Source organism: Lycorma delicatula, chromosome 7, assembly GCF_047948215.1.
Source record: "Lycorma delicatula isolate Av1 chromosome 7, ASM4794821v1, whole genome shotgun sequence".
NCBI lineage: Eukaryota > Metazoa > Arthropoda > Insecta > Hemiptera > Fulgoridae > Lycorma > Lycorma delicatula.
Genome location: NC_134461.1, coordinates 119,268,880 through 119,287,294, shown reverse-complemented (window position 1 = coordinate 119,287,294; position 18,415 = coordinate 119,268,880). Strand labels below are relative to the sequence as shown.

Below are 18,415 nucleotides of genomic sequence, written 5' to 3'. Positions count from 1 at the left end.
TTGTTACATAACAAACACACACACACATATATATTTATTTATTGCCTTTGAATAGCTGTTAATGTAAATACAACTAGATTTTTAGTTTTATCAATATTAGTTTTGAAAGTGTAATTTCTTAGATTTTAAAAAGACAAAATCCAGTAAATTAGGATTCAAGTCTAAATAAAAAAATTATTAATGTAATTTTTATTCATCAATAATAATTACTTTTGGTTGGCAGAAATCAGTTTACTTTATCATAATATATTTTCTTGTTGATGTTCTCATTTTTAAGAACAGAAAAATAGTCTTCAGGCGAAAAGCTGTTGAATATGAGCAGGTGTAAAGATGATTGTTGTTTCAGCCATTTCAAAAAACTCTTGTAACTATATTATATATTTTTCATAAGTATGAAAAGTGTAAAGAGGTTTTTTTACACTATTCAAAATTTCTTGCTGAATTTCAGCTTGGTAAAGATTATCTCTTCTATAATTATTTGGCATATCACAATTTCTTTATAAATTAGGGCATCTTCATATTCACCAGTTATATTAGAAATTGTTAGGGAAGATGACTTATTATTCTTAACATTGTTTTTTAATAACTATTAACCTAGTAAAAAATATTTATAGTTTTTTCTTTTTGTTATTATTCTGTTAGTTTACAATACAATTCAGAAAGATTTATACTCCAGAAAAAAATAGCATATAATATTGTATTAAAATTTAAGAATTTAATCCATTTTATGGACTCTTAAGGCCTATGCTGGAGTATAATGGTCCACATTTGTAGATCTACACTAAACTTATTCAGGGAGCTAAGCATCCTAAACACATATTAACAACTGAAAAGTAAAAATAAGAAGTACATGAATGATTACAAATATATTGTAAAGGAGCTTCCAGAATAAGAAAGAAAGAGAAAATAAAGAATGGAAAGCAACAAACAGATTGAAAAAAAATCCAGAAGAAACAACAATGAGATTCTTTCTAGAAAGAATTTGTAGAAAACTGTGGAAGGTTCAGACAATTTAAATCAATATGCTTGAATGAACAAAATAGCTGCTATTACTACAGGTCAAGCCCTAGGCTCAAAGGTTAAATACTTTGAGGACCAATTAACTTCAGATAGGTTAGTGTCAGAAGCATTCGGTGTGACTGTGTGGTGGTAACAAAAGAGCAAAGAGTGTGTCATAAATATTCTGTTTTGGGATTGTGCTGCTGTTGGCTGTTATGTACAAGAAGCTGTTTTGTTAGTTTGTTGTTTATTTGAGGACAAAGTTCAAGCTAGTTTCCTTTTGTAAACATTAAAAGTGAATAATTCTTATATAAAGTGAATTGTTGATTTTGTAATTATCTTACAATATCTTACAATAACAATGTAATATAATTGCTTTTAATTTTTATTAGCTATTGTAAAGTTGATAGAAAAATCAGAATTGTATTTTGCAATTTATAATTGACTTATTTTATACAGTATTTTATTTAAGAGTAAATAAATTGTATTTGTAAGAGTTTTTATGTATGCCATCTCTCAATATCCTTGTCGAACTACGAACATTCGACAATATGCAAGAGATTGCAATTCAGATTTACTCACTATAACTTTTTTACTTTGTATGTAATGTACAAAATCACATTGCTTCATTAGTATACATTATGATAACGTCAATAAATTACTCTGCTATACTAAACAATATTCAATAATATTTAAATGGATATTAATTTGAATTTTTTATAAATTCAAAGAGAGTATCCTGTAAACATTTTAAAATCTTCATTCCATATGGTGAAGTTGAGACATACCGATCCACTTACAGAAACCTTACAAATACTGTATATTAAGGTTTTCTTAAACTCCAAGTAATGACCCTTTTTTTAAACATGCCAGCAAGCTCTGGTATCCCTCATTTCCAATGGTATATTATATTAATATATATTTAATTAATTCTTAAGAAGAATTATAATTCAGAAGAAACATACACAAAATTGATTACTGTGATAAAAGAAAAAGTTGATTGTAACTTTGTAAAATTGGTGTATAATATTAAATGTGAAATTTCTTCACCTTATGAAGTTTTACTACAAATTTCTCAGTTTGTGAATGTAACATGTGGTTATAATTACTGCTTTAATAATAATGTAAATAATATCTAGTATCTCACATTTACAACTCTTGTAATTACTATATCTTAAAAACAACAAAAAATTAATAATGTTCATGGGTTTTTTTAACTTTCCTCTCATTATAATGCCAAAATTCCCATTTAAAACTTTATCAAGCTTCCCATAGTATATCGTACCTCAACTCTAACAAAATATATGCACAATCTGAAATCTGATGATTTATTTTTTTATTTTGTAATATCTGATTTTTTTTATGAATTATAAGAATATTTTCTAATAGAGGTTAAGATAGCATTAGAATGTGCCTTGTAGTACACAACTTGTAGGAGCTAATATTTGTTATAAATGTAGTATCTAATTTTTACTTCTTATTCATTTTAATGCAGTTTTATAATATAATAAAATATTTATAGCTACACTGTGTTTGATAAGTTTATTGTAAATTTAAAGTATTTGTATTAAAATATATTTCTTACAATAATATTTAAGTAAAATAATTATAAAATGTATGAAAAACAGTTTTTAATTTATGGAGATTTTTTTTTAATAAAACTTCATTGTTTTTCAAATATTATGTTTGTTTAGTCAGTAAACCTATTATTTATGTTCTTTCTTTTTAACATTGACTAATTTATGTGTTTTTTTAACAGTGATTTTGACAGGAATGTAGAACTTGCCCAGATAGTACAACAAAAGCTAGATGCATATAAAGCAGATGAACCGACTATGGGAGAAGGCCCTGAAAAGGCTCGATCACAATTACTTATTCTTGATCGTGGATTTGATTGTGTTTCTCCTTTGTTACATGAACTAACTCTTCAAGCTATGGGATATGATCTGCTTCCGATTGAAAATGATGTTTACAAGTAAATATTGGTTAATTTTATATTCAAATATAAATATTTCATATGGATATTTTTTTATGTTTAAAAAAACTAACAAATTTGAAATGTGGTAAAAACAACTGTTCTGATGCTAGATAAGAATCTCATTTAAAGTCTGTTATTCTAAAAATACACAAAGACAGAGTTAGGATCAGGCTTCTCTTAACACTTTTTCTATTTACTCTCCATTAAATATGAAATAATATATATTAAAAAAGTAATATCTTGTAAGATAAGATCCCATCTTACCTTACAAGATGTAATCTTTATATATGTAAAGACATTTAGTAAATTTTCATTAAAAAATTTTTATTTACTAAGAAATAAACAAAAAACACAAAGTAAAAAAATTTTCATACAGATGAGTATAAAATATGTCACTAAAAATATTTTTTAATAAATTCATGTACACCGAGACAACTATTATTCTACATTTTAGCCTGACAGTTATCAACAACAACATCTTGTATTAAAAGTCTTGACATACAAGTGCTTTAACTGATCTGTAGAACTGTAGACCTGTTACTTACTTAGTAACCTGTTGCAAGTAAGTGATATGTTATATATAACTGCCTAATAGTCTAAAAAAATAACCAATCTTAATTAATCATGCTAAATATTGCATTTCTTTAGTTGACATTACCAACACAAGTGAATTATGCATTGGTTTTTTGGCAATACTTGTGGAAGTCATTTATTTTTATAATAATTATTTTCATGCACATTCATGTTTTGGAAAATAAATTTTAATATGGAAGTCATAACTGAATTATCAAAAAAAAAATCTAATAGCATTCTTTTTTTACATTTACATTTGCTATTTATTTATTTATTTTTATTAACTAACTTTTATATTTCTAAAGAATTTTATGTACTAGTCCATTATAAATAGTTGGCTGTAATCTTCTGCGCACATATAGACATGTGTTAATGTTATTTTTCATAGTTTTGATAATATTTTAAGTTTATTATTTTTTTAAGCTATATTTAGTTTAATTAACAGATTTGAAAAAATAATAAGGTGTCTGTTCATCTGTAAGGTTTTATAATATCTTAAAAGCATATATTAATTATCAAATTCACCGGTTTCAATGATCAGATTTTTATTTTATAGAGAAGGTTCTTTAGGGTCTCATAGTGAGTTTCTTCCAAATATAATTAGCAAAAGTTTTTTGTTTAATATCAAATTGCAGTTCACGAAGGTGATTCAAAGATGTTTTTATTATTTATATTCATTGTTTCTTAGTAATTGTTTATTATATAGCATGCATATATGTGTTATTATTAAAGTATGAATCATTTGCATATATTAATACAGGTTGACACCTTGAATGTAACCTACAGGGTGGCGTATGAAATGATCCTACATTTGTTTTGGCAATATTTGTTTACGTTAATAATTATTAATGTGTTTTATATTGACAGAAGTGACAGCAGTTCATAAGTATTAGTTTCTTCTGAGAGCACTTTTTGTGTATCATTCCAAAATGACTGACAAAGGAAGCTGGCTGTTGAACAGCATGTAAAAGCTGTTATTTTTTTGATGAAACGAAAAGTGTGGTGCTTTCACAAAGAAGGTTTCGTGCACATTTTCAAACTTTGTGGTTGCTCTCATTTAAAACAATATGTAGGTTTAACTACAAAGAATGTAATAGTGATGGTTCACTATTTGAGAGAAAGCACGAGCCAATATTCGTTCTCCACAGAATGTCAAAGTTGTTAGAGCAGCATTGCTGAGGAGCCCAGGCAAATCAATAAGAAAAGCAGCACCACAAGTTGGGATTTCTAGGCATCTGTGCAGCAGATTTTTAAAGTTGAGATTTGCATTTGTATCTGTACAAAATAACAGTGTTGCCTAAATTAACGGTTGACAACAAACATCAAAGAATGGCATTCACTGAATGGGCTGTGAACCAAGACATATTGTTGAACAATGTTTGGTTTTCAGATGAGGCACATTTTCACCTAGACAGATTTGTTAATAAATAAAATATGCGTTTTTGGGCTTTTAAAAATCCACATGTGCTTCACGCTCCAGAATTATGGTACAGGTCGCTATCTCAAGTCATGGGGTAATAGGGCCATTCTTTTTTGAACAGACAGTTAACAGTGAACATTACCTAAACATGCTGCGTAATAATGTTGTTCCTCATACCTGCAAAAGGTTTTCAATTATAAAATGAGTGGTTCACGTAGGATGGAGCCATACCACACACAGCTAATATTGTATTGTAATATTGTAAGACTTTCTGCATGAAACTTTTAATGCAAATGTCATTTCAAACCACTTCCTAATCATTTTGTGTATGTGAACAGAAGTGGACCCCAAGCAGTCTTGATTTGAATCCTTGTGATTATTCTCTTTGGGGTTTTCTAAAAGAAAAGATTTTGATGGTGGTCATATTGAACATGTGATAAACAGAACATTATCTCCAGGTTTTTAGTAAACATGTTGTATTTTACTTTTCTGTACTGCAATTCAAATAATTATTTTTTTATAAAATAAAATGTTGGATCATTTCATGCACCACCCTGTAGTTGGTAATGTGTTGACTCTATGATACTGTCAGTTTGCTCCAAGCTCTTGAGCACATCACACACTTTTCAGTAGCATCTCATTAACCATACCTATCGTCAGTCCCATTATTATGAGTTACAGTCAGTGGTTGGTTTTTTAAATAGAAAAACCATCCTGCTGAGATTTATTGACTGCTAGTGGAAATGTTGCTTATGGAGAAGGTGTGATGAATGAGGGAAATGTATGGGAATTATGATGGCTATTCAATGTAAGTAGAACAAACATGCATGACAAAGAAAAATTTGGATGCTTGTCTGCATAACTACATTTTTTGAGACTGGAAAGGCATTTTTTTCTATCTTGAAGAGAAACTATCAGTTCAGAAAATTACTGCAAAACCTTTAAAAAGTTACTCACAAAGGAGGTGATTCTATTCCATCCTAATGCATATTATCATATTGGTAAAAACAGCAAAACTGTAAAAAAGATTTTGGTGGGAGGTATCCTACACTGGTGCCATTTGAATTTCATGTTCTCTTGAAATGAAAGAAATTTTTGAGCTGAAAATGCATTTATCCATGAGGGTATCATCACGTTTGTCTCCCAGTATCAAAAATGCTGAAAATGCTTTTCAGTAGGGATTATGATAATGACTTGTTTTCATTGTAAAAATTATGATTTTGAGTTACAGAAAATTGTGTTCAGTTTATGATAAAGCAATCCTTTCTTAAAAATGACCTTCATATACAGTCTTAAGTTGTTCTAGTGTTCAAAGGTCTCTAACAATATACTTAAAGAAACTTTTGCTGGAGATAAAAAATTTGACATCTGAATAAACTTTAAAAAGAAAGAAATTTAACTTCAAAAAATCTTTTGTTAAAAAATATTTCCCAACTACAGAAGCATTTTTAGAATATGCTTAGACTGGCTACCAAATGTATTGCTTATATCTTCTTTATTTATCCAGTATATTTCCATAACTTCTTTTTTTTTTCATTTTTATAAACTGTAAATAGTGTTATTAATATAATGAAAGTTTTGTGTTATGTCATTCAATAAATCTAGTCTCGTAATTGTCACATCAATAAATAAAGTTATCTTATTTTTGCATAACAAGTTTGTTTGATAATGTATTATTCTATTTATTTAATAGAATATATTCATAAAGTTATAAGGATTTTTGTTACATTACACTACAAAATTGCCAATCTCTGTGACAGAGTGGTAGCGTCTCGGTCTTTCATCTGAAAGTCCCAGGTATAAATCCTGCATCAGACATGGCATTTTTCATTCGTTACAAAATCTCCATTTCCATATTCTCACATACAAATTACAACCTGTTAAATTAATCAGTGTTTTCTTTTTATTTGGTAACAGATACAAAAGCACTATAACCCCTCTACTACATTAATATTATAACAAACTACTTGAATGATGAAATCAAGGGAGCACATGAGGAGTGTTCTAACTATCATACCAAAATATACATATATGTATAATTAACCGGTACTAAAGATCATGTTATCTTGCAATCTGATTATTGGCATAGATCAATTCACCAATTCATACTAATAACTCGCACAAATGAAGGTAATCGTACCATTAAAAGAGCATAAAACCGTCTACGTTATTGAGTCCTCATTTCATTTATTTATACTAACTTAAAACTTTTGGACAATACATAAACCTACTTTTCTTTAACCCAAGCTAAAAGCAGCGACAAATTGTATCATTGACGTATATGATAACGTAACATCATTATGTTATATGTACCTGTTAAATTGATCAGTGTTTACTCTTCTGTTAATGTCATTCAGAAACAGTACAACTCTATTTGTATCATAGAAATCATTTAGCATGATGAAATCAAGTGAATACTTAATATATGATCTATTTATCGAACCACAATGTTTTAAATTAAGCCATGATGTATAGAAAGAATATCATTCTATACTGGTGGTCAGTGCAAATGTGATTTTATTTTATTCTAAGTTTAATTGGTTTGCTTGATTAATGTATAGTTTTTATTCATACTGTACTGTGTTTGTGTTCATATCATGCTGTTGAATTACAGTATCATGTAAAAATAATGAGTATAAATATAAACATAATATCTTTGAGCTATGATTTGAATTTTTACAGCTAACTGTATATTTTACATCAGAGTTTTTTAATAACAAAAATTATATTTATACCTACAGTATAGCAACCAGTAATTAGTTTATGTAATATTACTGTAACGTGTTATGGTATTTTAATGTTTATAGGTATGAAGCAACTGCAGGAGCTCCAGAAAAAGAAGTCCTTCTTGATGAAAATGATGAACTGTGGGTTGAGCTTAGACATCAACATATTGCTGTTGTCTCACAGTGAGTATTTTATAATCAATTCATTATATTATTCTGCCTGTATATTTTAATAGCTTTTTTAACGTTAAAATATAACTAAGATGATAGAGTCTAATTGCAGTTTAGTAGTAGTGTGTGCATTAAAACAAATTGTTGTTGTAAATGTAAATAAAAACTAATATCCAGTATGTGTTTTGCTATTGACCAAGTGAATACTGGTTACTGGCTATCTATGCTGTACAAGTTTATTATTATTTATACCATGACATCATATTCATCATGGCAGGTAATGTGAATCATATTTATACTAACCTAGAAATGGCTGATTTGCATTTAATATATGATCTTACATGTTGCAACATTCTTGAGGTGAGACGGCTGTATCAGGTCGCTTTCCCAAGTGTTTTCATCCATTCACAGACAGCTCAGAGACACAGGAAAACATGAAAAACGTGGTAAATCAGGACTTTTATATGTACACCTGAATTTGAGAAAGTTGTGTTATACGAAATATCTAATCATCCTGAAAAAAGTTCTAGAGAGTTGGTTTTGGAGTTCAGTGTTGTATCAGTAATGCAACAGTTAGGAAGATTTTGGATGAGCAACAACTCCATGTGTAACACTATCAGTGAGTATAAGCAATTTTGCCTCAAGATTATACTCACCGTGTAAAGTTATGTCAATGGCTTATCTGAATATGTATTAATCTGAAATTTTTGAATGATATTTTCTTTGCTGATAAAGCCAGATTTACAAGATCAGCCATTCTGAACACTCACATCACACATATGAGGTCAGCTGAAAACCCTCATGCAATTTCAAATAACTGTCTCTAATATCAGTTTTCTGTAAACGTATCTGTTATCCTAGGTGACCACGTATTTGTCTGGTTTTTTTTACCTGAAACGCTCAGTAATTTCTTGATGGCTGATCTTCCACTTTACTCAAAGATTTTTCAACTAAGCACACAACAAAATGTAGTTAATGCTGAATGGGGCTCCAGCTCATTAGATTACAAGTTGGGTTATTAGATTACACCTAAATGAAGCATATCCAAACAGATGGATTGGTCAAGGAGGCCCATTAGTATAGCCTGCAAGGTCTCCTGATCTCAATCATCTTGTCTTTTTCTTATATGACCATTTAAAGACACTTGAACACGACAACCCGATGGATACCATGGAAGAGTTGCATACAAGAGTTCTAAATGGGATTGAGAGAGTTTGTCAGGCACTTGGCATCTTTGAAAGAGTCAATGAAAAAATGCCTGGATGCCTGTATTTTGAATGAGAGCCACCATTTTTAACAGCTACTGTAGTTTCTTAAATTAATGTTTTATTATCTGATACGATAATTTATTGTTTTTAAATAAACTTTAATTGAAAAACAATAACAGTTTAACACATTAGCTGCTGCACGGGTAATATGTGTCCCATATGGAGTGGTACTGCGATGCGACCTCGACTATAACCACACACCAGTTATTTGCTAAAATGCTTCTTAAAGGATTCTGTTCTGTGTATTACGGCCGACATATACCTCATATTTGTATTCCATCAAGTGCGACACAGGAAAATACTTCCTGTACATATTGTCTTCATTCTTCTTTTTGTATTAAAACCAATGTTTAAAACTAGTTAAAAGTTTATAATGAATGAATGAATATCAAAACTGAAGTATTCATCAAAAACTTATTGATAATTTTATAGTTAAATTACTCTGGGAAAAATTCACTGTTCACCTCAAAATAATCTTGCACTAAAAATACTACACAATTTTAGTTCACTGCTCGTTTAACATGATATATTTTCTCATTAGAAATATTGAAGCAATTTAAACTTAAGCGGTTTTCCGTCACATTCATCACAACACGTGTTAACCCTTTTGACTTAGTTGTCTGTTTCTTGCTTTGATAAAGTTTGCCTAAAATCTTGTAACAGCCACTAAATTTTTGGCATTTCTTTTTATCTGGATCGATTTTTAACGAATGAATTCTCTTGGCAGTTCTTGGTTTTTGCATTTGAATTGTTTCTGCAACCAGAGGTTTGATTATCATTTCCTTAAAATTTTAAATTGAACATTTTTTTTTCATTGGCTATTGTGTAAAACCCATGCATTGGTTAATAATGAACCAAATATTAATTCTAGGACTACTTTTATACCTTTTACACCACTTTATACCTTTTCTTCAAACTGTGCAGCAGTTACTCATTTGATCATTGAAATCAACACCTTTTTTGGCAACGTTATAATTTATACTCTGGTTTAGTCCCTTCAAATGAAATACATTACTCACTAAATCATTTATAGTCAAACTTTTACATCTGCAGAATTGATGTGCATTACAGGACTATGTTGGTTGTAGATAATTTCATGGACAAACACTGCTGCACACAAAGTCTCTTGTAACAAAGCAAGTTACACACCAGACCATTGCTCCCTATGGGATAATATATCCCATAACACAAGGAGTGAAATATAATTAGAGAAACTATATGGACCTTGTAATGCACTCTAAAAGGCTGCTCATCTCTCATTGCCACAACGAACATGTTAATAATCAGTGTTTGTACATTAAATGAAAAACATGTAATGCAAATTATTCTTCAATATTAATATCATTTATTATTATAATATTTTTATGATATCAGTTGACATCATGTTGAGTTATTTAATTTTAATTAAAAGGAAATAAAAACTTGTTTTTTAATCTAGAGTGACTCGCTTCAAAAATTTTTGCTTTAACTTTGTTATTTATGAACGAATTTGAATAAATAAATTATCATTTTATTTTTTGTCATAAATCCCTTGACACTTTTTGTAAAAACATAACATTTAAGTAAACCACTGGTTGTAAAGTTATTAACAACTAAAATGTTTACATGGCCACAATCTTGAAATGGAGATCAGGTTCATTATTTTTATACAAGTAAACCTCTAGGTACCCTAATAGTACACAAAATTTAAGCTTGATATGATTAACCATTCCTGAGAAGTAAATATATTAAAAATATAAAATGATGGATAACTGGTAAACTAAGCATTTCCAGACATATGTTGATATAATGTTTTTTTCTTTATTTCAATGTGGGGACCATCCCCTGAATTTTTAAAATGGTTTTTGTAAACTCTGTATAATACTTAGAACATATATATATATATATATATATATATATATATATATACTTATTGTTAACTTGCATACTTATTGCTAAAGTTGAATTGCGAATATTGAATATTTGTAAGAAAAAAGTGATTGTTATTAAATTTGCTGTAATATTGTTAAAGTAATATTTTGTGTTATGTATTTATAAATAGCATTCATTTACAATGTACAAAGACATATATATATAGTTAAGTATAGGATAAGAAAAGATACAAACACTAGAGCAATAACGTTTGCCTGATTGTACTAGATTATTGCCATAGATGTTATTTTATAAACTCATCAACCTGTAAATTTAACAAATTAAAATTATCTAAATATTTAGTCGCATTCAAAATAAAAATATATTGAATTTCTGTTTGATTAAACTATATTATATTTGAATTATATTTTGTAATTAAAAAACTGGTAAAAATTTTGTCTTTGTGAACAATTGGAAAAAATATGAACCAATTTTTAATTAAAATAACAAACCCTTTAAATTATTATTTCTCTTTATAATTGCATCTTATTTCAGAAATGTTACAAAGAATCTGAAGAAATTCATTGACTCAAAACGTGTTCCACAAGGTGATAAACAGACCATGCGTGATTTGTCACAGATGATTAAAAAGATGCCTCAGTATCAAAAAGAACTGAGCAAGTATTCAACTCATTTACACTTGGCTGAAGATTGTATGAAAGCTTACCAGGGATACGTTGATAAACTTTGTAAAGTTGAGCAGGTAATCTTGTATAATCTAAAATAATATATCTCATCTAATTATGTTTATTAATTCTAAAAACTTTCTTTAAGTAGCATTCCAATTTATTCATTCCTGGTTTCACAAAATCAGTTTTGGCTGAGAGTAGGACCGGTGAGTGACCGACCCATCTTCCTCTAAGATTCCACCACCCTGTCAAAACAATTTTACAGTACTAAACCTCTTTCCTTTACTAACATCTTTGTTTGTTTATCTCTTACCTTATATCTTTTATTCCCATATGAACATTGTTTTCCGTACTATTTCTGATTAGTAGTAATGATTTTTTACTATTACTCTTAAAATGATTTTTTCAAGTTTGCTCTTGAAATTGTGTAATTGTTTTATTATATATCTGCTGTAGTTATGTCAGATTGTAATGTTTTTAAGACATATTTTAAATGTTCTGTTTGTTTTACCAATGTTTGTGTATATATATGATTATATATTATTTGAATTTTCAGAAAGTTTTATATATATATTTTTTTTTTTTTTTGCTAAAGTCAATCCTTTTGAGAATCATATTCCTCTGCATTGTACAAATTATATTAATCTGATCAACCTAAGTGCAGAATTAATAAATAAAATTAAATAGTATGACACCTACCATATTCCATTATTCATGCAAGAACACTTTCTAGTTACTCAAATCATCAGTTGGTCCACATAACTTTTACAAATCATTTGTACCAAATTGCATAATAAAATCACAATTAAAATTAAAAGTCATTTTATACTCTACTTAAGATTTAAAATTGTTAAAAGATCCCTTTCCAAATTAAAAATTGCATATATATAAATATGAAGTCATTTACTAAAACTAAAATCAGTAATAGAAACAAAATAGAAATCCATGTGGACTAGCTAGCCAAAATTATGTGACTGTACAGAGTTGCTTTGTTTGATGTAAACTCTGTACTGTCGCATTACTTTGGCTAACTAGTCCACATGGATTTCTATTTTGTTTAGATTTATTTTGTTATTGATTTTAGTTTTAACTTTTAATTTATTTGTAGTAAATGACTATATATATATATATATACAATTTTTGATTTGATTTTAATTGTGATTTTAACATATAATTTAATACGAATGATTTGTAAAAATGTAGAGCAACTGATGATGTAAGTACTCATGAAAGTATTCTTGCATGAATAATGCAATAAGGTAGGTGTCATTCTATTTTATTTTGTTTATTAATTCTGTACTTAGGTTGATCAGATTAATATATATATATATATATATACAATATTACTTTTATATATAATATTTTCTTTTTAAGATTCATATTATTCCTCTGAACTGTAAAATTGTATGATGAAAGTACTTTCATGAAAACTTAAGGAAGATATGTCTTATCCCAATAATCTGTATTAGGTGTTTTATTTAATAGAATATATGTATATAAATATAAATTTTTCTGAAAATTCAAATTCAATTATGTTTGGCGCTTCCTTTTCTAGTTCCATATTTTGAAATGCAATTTGGAAATTTATCAGTGAAAATGCTGGTGATTTGTCTGCATAAAATCTGACTTATAACGATGATATGATAGAATAAAGCATATAAAAAATTAAAACCTTCTAAATTCGGATAGAGTTTTGGCCGGATGATTAGGTCGATGCATCTGTCGGCAAACAAAATGGGTGACAGTTATATCAACATTCAAATGCATTGCGATGTCTCCTGATTCATTAAAACGGGAGTCTGAGTCGGGATGTTTTCCACATCTTTCCCATGAACTCAGGTTTGACTACGTTAAAAGTGTCTTCAATTGAAGTGCATTTGCTACGAGGTTCCAATGTAGCTGAATACTTAGGGATAAATGCTACTGAAAAAAAAAAATAAGATCTGCACGCCGCCGCGTGCATTTGATACGCATTTCCCTCATAAAAAAAAACAGTAACGAGTGATCGTTAAAAACACGAATTATCTTGTATTTAACTGGCATCCGAGTCTCACATGAATTCTTGCGTCGTAATACAGATTATATGCTTGATAATTTCAAACCAAATTTGGAATTTATGGGATATTGTTTTTGTCTCAAGATGGCCTGCACATCTCTATTTCCAGGCACGATGGAATATCAGTCAATGTCCATCTTTACAAACTTATTCGGGTCTGGGTTTGGCAATACTCTCTGGGTAAAGACCATACAAGCTGTACAAAGCGTAAAAAAATTGTTCAATTTCTAATCTAGTTGTATTACGAAAAATATTTATTTATTTTTTATTCAATTTGTTTATTTATTTACTTGCAAAGGAAATACAATGAAATATAAAATACAATAACAAACAATATACATTTTTTAAATTATGACTGTGTTGTTGAATTGACTTGAAATAAAACAAATACTGAATTCTATTACAAATTTACTTAACCAATGTATTACTTATTTAAAAAAATACATAAAAATATGAATAAAAATAAACAACAAAAAATTGAAAGTTAATTAATCATAAATATCTAACAAAAAATAAACTATATTAAAAAAAGAAAAAATATATTTAATCCATTACGTTGCATCCTATGTTGCAATGAATGTGGCCCACACGAGCGACTCCCAGAAGTAGAAGAAACAGCGCACACAGACTTTTGCCAAAGAAAGAGGAAGAAAGCACGCCCGAGTCATTTCAGGAAGAAACGACACCTCCGATCGACTGCAGACGGAGAGAGGGACATAACACCCGGAGGACTCCAAAGGCCAGGACCCCAATCCACCAGCGACCATTTTCCTGCTCGACTCAAGGCTGGGTTTTAAGCCTTGAAATTTCGAGAGGGTCCAATCAAATCTCGGAAAGAGTAGATAGGAGGCATCGTTTTCTAGCAAAGCAAAGCGGGAGGGCGTGAGGTAGTGGGGGGAGGAAAAAGGAGGGTTACAGTTCTATCATCATTCAAATGCATTGCGGTGTCTCCTGATTCATTTAAAACGGAAGTCGGGACGTTTTTCACATCTTCCTCATGAACTCGGGTTTGACTATGTTAAAAGTGTCTTCACTTGACGTGCATTTGCTATGAGGTTCCATCATAGCCTAATATTTAGAGATAAATTCTTCTGATATTAAATGAAGATTTGTACGCGCTGCGTGCATTTGATAAGCATTATTGCATTTCCTTTGTAAAAAAATATTAACGAGTGATCCTTAAAAACACGAATGCTCTTCTATTCAACTGGCCACCTAGTCTCATATCAATTCTTGAGTCGTAATTTCAAAGTGAATTTCAAATTTTTGGGATATTGTTTTGGTCTCAAGATGGCCTGCACATCTCCTTTTCCAGGCATGGTGGAACTTTAGTCCAATTTTATAAACTTATTCGGGTTGGCGTTTTTCAATACCCTCTGTGTTAAGTCCATACAAGTTGTACAAACCCTAAAAAAATTGTTCGATTTCTAATCTACTTGTATTAAAAAACTTGTATTTCTAATCTACTTGTATTTAATTTTTTTATTCAACTTGTTCTTTTATTTACTTGCAAAAAAGAAATTTAAATATAAAACACATAATTCGATACTAGATAGATTCTAAAGCCGTGATCTAAGGCTGCCGATTGTATCCTGAAAATTTGAAAACGATCGTTCGGTTTTGTTCTTGCGTTATTCTGATATAAACAAACATATCCACTATATTTCTTAGTCATTTGTTTAGGTGAACCCTCAACATATTTAGCAAAATAATATAAAATGCAGATTTATAACTAGGAACTCTGCTCTCCTGCATTACATCAACTAGAGAGATATTTTATGTAATAGTCGAGGTTTCCATATATTTTAACTACTATTGTGTAACCGAAAATTAGACAATAGGGAATTTCAAAATTTATGAAATGTTCGTCGTAATATAAGTTTCTTATAGTTGTAAGTTTAGTACTAAGGATGTAGGGTATTTTCTTAATTGCTAATTGTAAATCAATTAGATTGTAATTAGTATGAATTGATTTCTCATCTGACCAAAGGTTCAGAGGACATTACAATAATTCCAAAAGTATAATATTTGTTGCAAAAAAAATTTAAATTAGGAAAATCAAAATGTATACGCTTAGACTGTAAATGCCATTCAACTTACTCTAAATATTTTTATTCTTTTCACATAATATCGCAGAAATAAATATTGTAAATATGTTTCTTTAAGAGTTACTAAATTTTTTTTAAATGGATACCAGAAAGGTAATATTTGTTGGCAAGTCTGTCGCATAAGAAAAATTGAATATTACAATGACACAATAACTGAAACCCTTGAAGGAATTCTGTTATTAATCCTAATAATAGTAAAATTATATATAGAAAAGCTTCGTACAGTAGGTAAGTGAAAGTCGCAGGCATCCAAAATGATAATGAATTAAATTTTGATAAGGCCCAACAAACTGAATTTTCTATAAAGTTTACAATATTATTTTTAGATAAAATTAATTTTAATAGTTTGTTACCTGTTAGAAGTAAAATTAAAAAAATATTACTAGTTAAGTATCTATTTGGATTTTGTAATTGCATTTAATTTTTGTAATTATTGTTTTTTCAATGCGTTGGTGTCTTCGAGAGCATGATCGCATACGTGGCGCCAATTTGGGCGTGTAGGTTGGATAGAAATAAAGCACTGCTTCAAAATTTAAGGAGTGCCCAGAGCAGAGCCTTGATAGTATGCACTGGGTTTTTAAAACAATCTCTACGAGGCTACCACCGTATTGGGAAAGGCTCTCCCAATCCATTTAGTGGTGAAAGTTCGGGCAGCCATGTAGAAGTTGCGAAGAGGTCAGGAAGTCGAGGCATTTGGGATGCGGTTTCAAGCCGGGCTAGAACCGGAGCAGAACGGCGATCACAATGCACCGGATCTATATTTTGTTCAGTTGCCCATTTCCTGCCTGCGGAAGAGACTATGGAGCCTCGCGATGGAGGCATGGCAGCTTGAATGGCACACCAAAACTAAGGAAAGATCCTTGTGTAGGTTTGTACAGAATCTGGGGGGATGGTATGCCTTGAATTCATTTTTAAGGGAAGCGGGTGCCCAAGTGTTCACCAACCATGTGGATTTGAAGCAATATCTGTTTCGGTTTCGCCTAGCGGCTGATGAGTTGTGTGTCTGCGGGGAGGTCCAGTCGAACGAGCATATGATGTTCGATGCCCTGCTCTTGGGGAGGCCAGTAACCGTGCCACCCTGGAACTTAGAGGTCAGGGGGAAAACTGGCCGCTCATAAACCACGAGTCATTGACGGACCATGTGGGAGTTCCTCTATGAGGTTGCAAAGTTCAACCGTCATACAGTTTTTTAATTAATCTGGGTTATACTGATTCCTATAGCACCGCTGTGGGAAGTTTTTCCTGAGATAATGGCTGGCCATCAGCCAGATACAAGCTCCAAGCGCTTTAAATGGTGGACAGGCAGTAGCTGGCATACAGCCACCGAGGCGTGACAGCATAAATTGCTGTCTTTTATTTTATTAACTTTAATGACTTTTAGTAATTAGTAACAAGGGGTGGGCCTTCCCGATCTAGATTTAGTTTGACAAGTGAGCGGTTGGGACACAAGCGGGTGGTGAATAGCACCCTGCTTAATCCGCTCACGCTGATAGGTAGCTCACTAGGAGCTTTTAGGTAACGAGGTCACTAAATTGTTTTAGAGGCACAGTAGCCGTATCTTGGCACTGACATTTGGTCTATGCTCTAGGGCGACCGAATGGGGTGGTGGCGGGAGAAATGCCAGTTAACCAATTAACTGGTTAAATGCCAGTTAACGCTCCTTGTGGTGACTGGAGGTACTACTGATGCAGTATGTCTACTTAGCTACTAGCTAAGGACATGAGAGCAAATTGCTAGCAGGATGTAAGAGCAAATTCATGAAATGGCTACACATTCGAAGTAAATAAGATATGCTCAACAGCTTACTTTGATATTTTGAAGGTATCTGACAAGGTGTACTGTTGAAAATTAAAAAAAAAGCTGGCGACATAGTTATAGAACTTTCCCATCACATACTATTCATAATTAATATATTAATGACATATCGAAAAAAATCTCACATCAAGATAATAATATTGGCTTGAGGTTAAAACCGCAAATTTCAAATCTGGTATAACTAAAAAATAAACTTCTATCTCAGCAACTTTAAATATAAAAATTGTTTTCACCGCCCTGGAAAATGTATAAATTGATACCTCACACGACCATGTTTGTTACTTTTTGTGTGAACCCCAAAGTGGGAGTCAAAGTTCAATTTTATAAAAAATCTTTTTTAAAGCAGTTTTAATCATAATAAAAAAGGTAAAGAAGAAAAATATTAAAACATGCATCACTTCTGGTTGGGTCCAGTCGCTTGATAGGGTTTGGGGCTCCAAATTTAGTAAACATAAATCTAAATGTGTAATTAGACGATAATAGAAGAAACCACCAGTTCCGCCTGGCAGCTGATGAGCTGTGCGTCTGCGGGGAGGTCCAGTCGAATCAACATATGATGCTCGACTGCCCATCTGTTTGGGGGGGGGGGCAGAACTCAGGCTACCCTGGAACTTGGAGATCAAGGGAAAAATTGGCCACTCATAAACGGTGAGTCAATCTGGCGGGAGCCTCATTATCGGACCGTGTGGGTGTTCCTTGATGCAGTTGCGTTGTTCAACCAGCATCAGTAGATTATTCAGGGAAAAGACTTCTATCGTGCT

General features: G+C 30.7%; 1 protein-coding gene across 1 annotated transcript in view; it reads left to right on the top strand.

Moving 5' to 3' along the window:
- Rop (Syntaxin-binding protein Rop) overlaps window positions 1-18,415 on the top strand; it is an 80,547-nt gene that overhangs the window by 35,712 nt on the left and 26,420 nt on the right. The window contains exons 6-8 of the mRNA XM_075371240.1: window positions 2,759-2,974; window positions 7,778-7,879; window positions 11,542-11,749. Coding sequence (XP_075227355.1) covers window positions 2,759-2,974; window positions 7,778-7,879; window positions 11,542-11,749 — 526 coding nt within the window. The remainder of the gene's footprint in view (window positions 1-2,758; window positions 2,975-7,777; window positions 7,880-11,541; window positions 11,750-18,415) is intronic.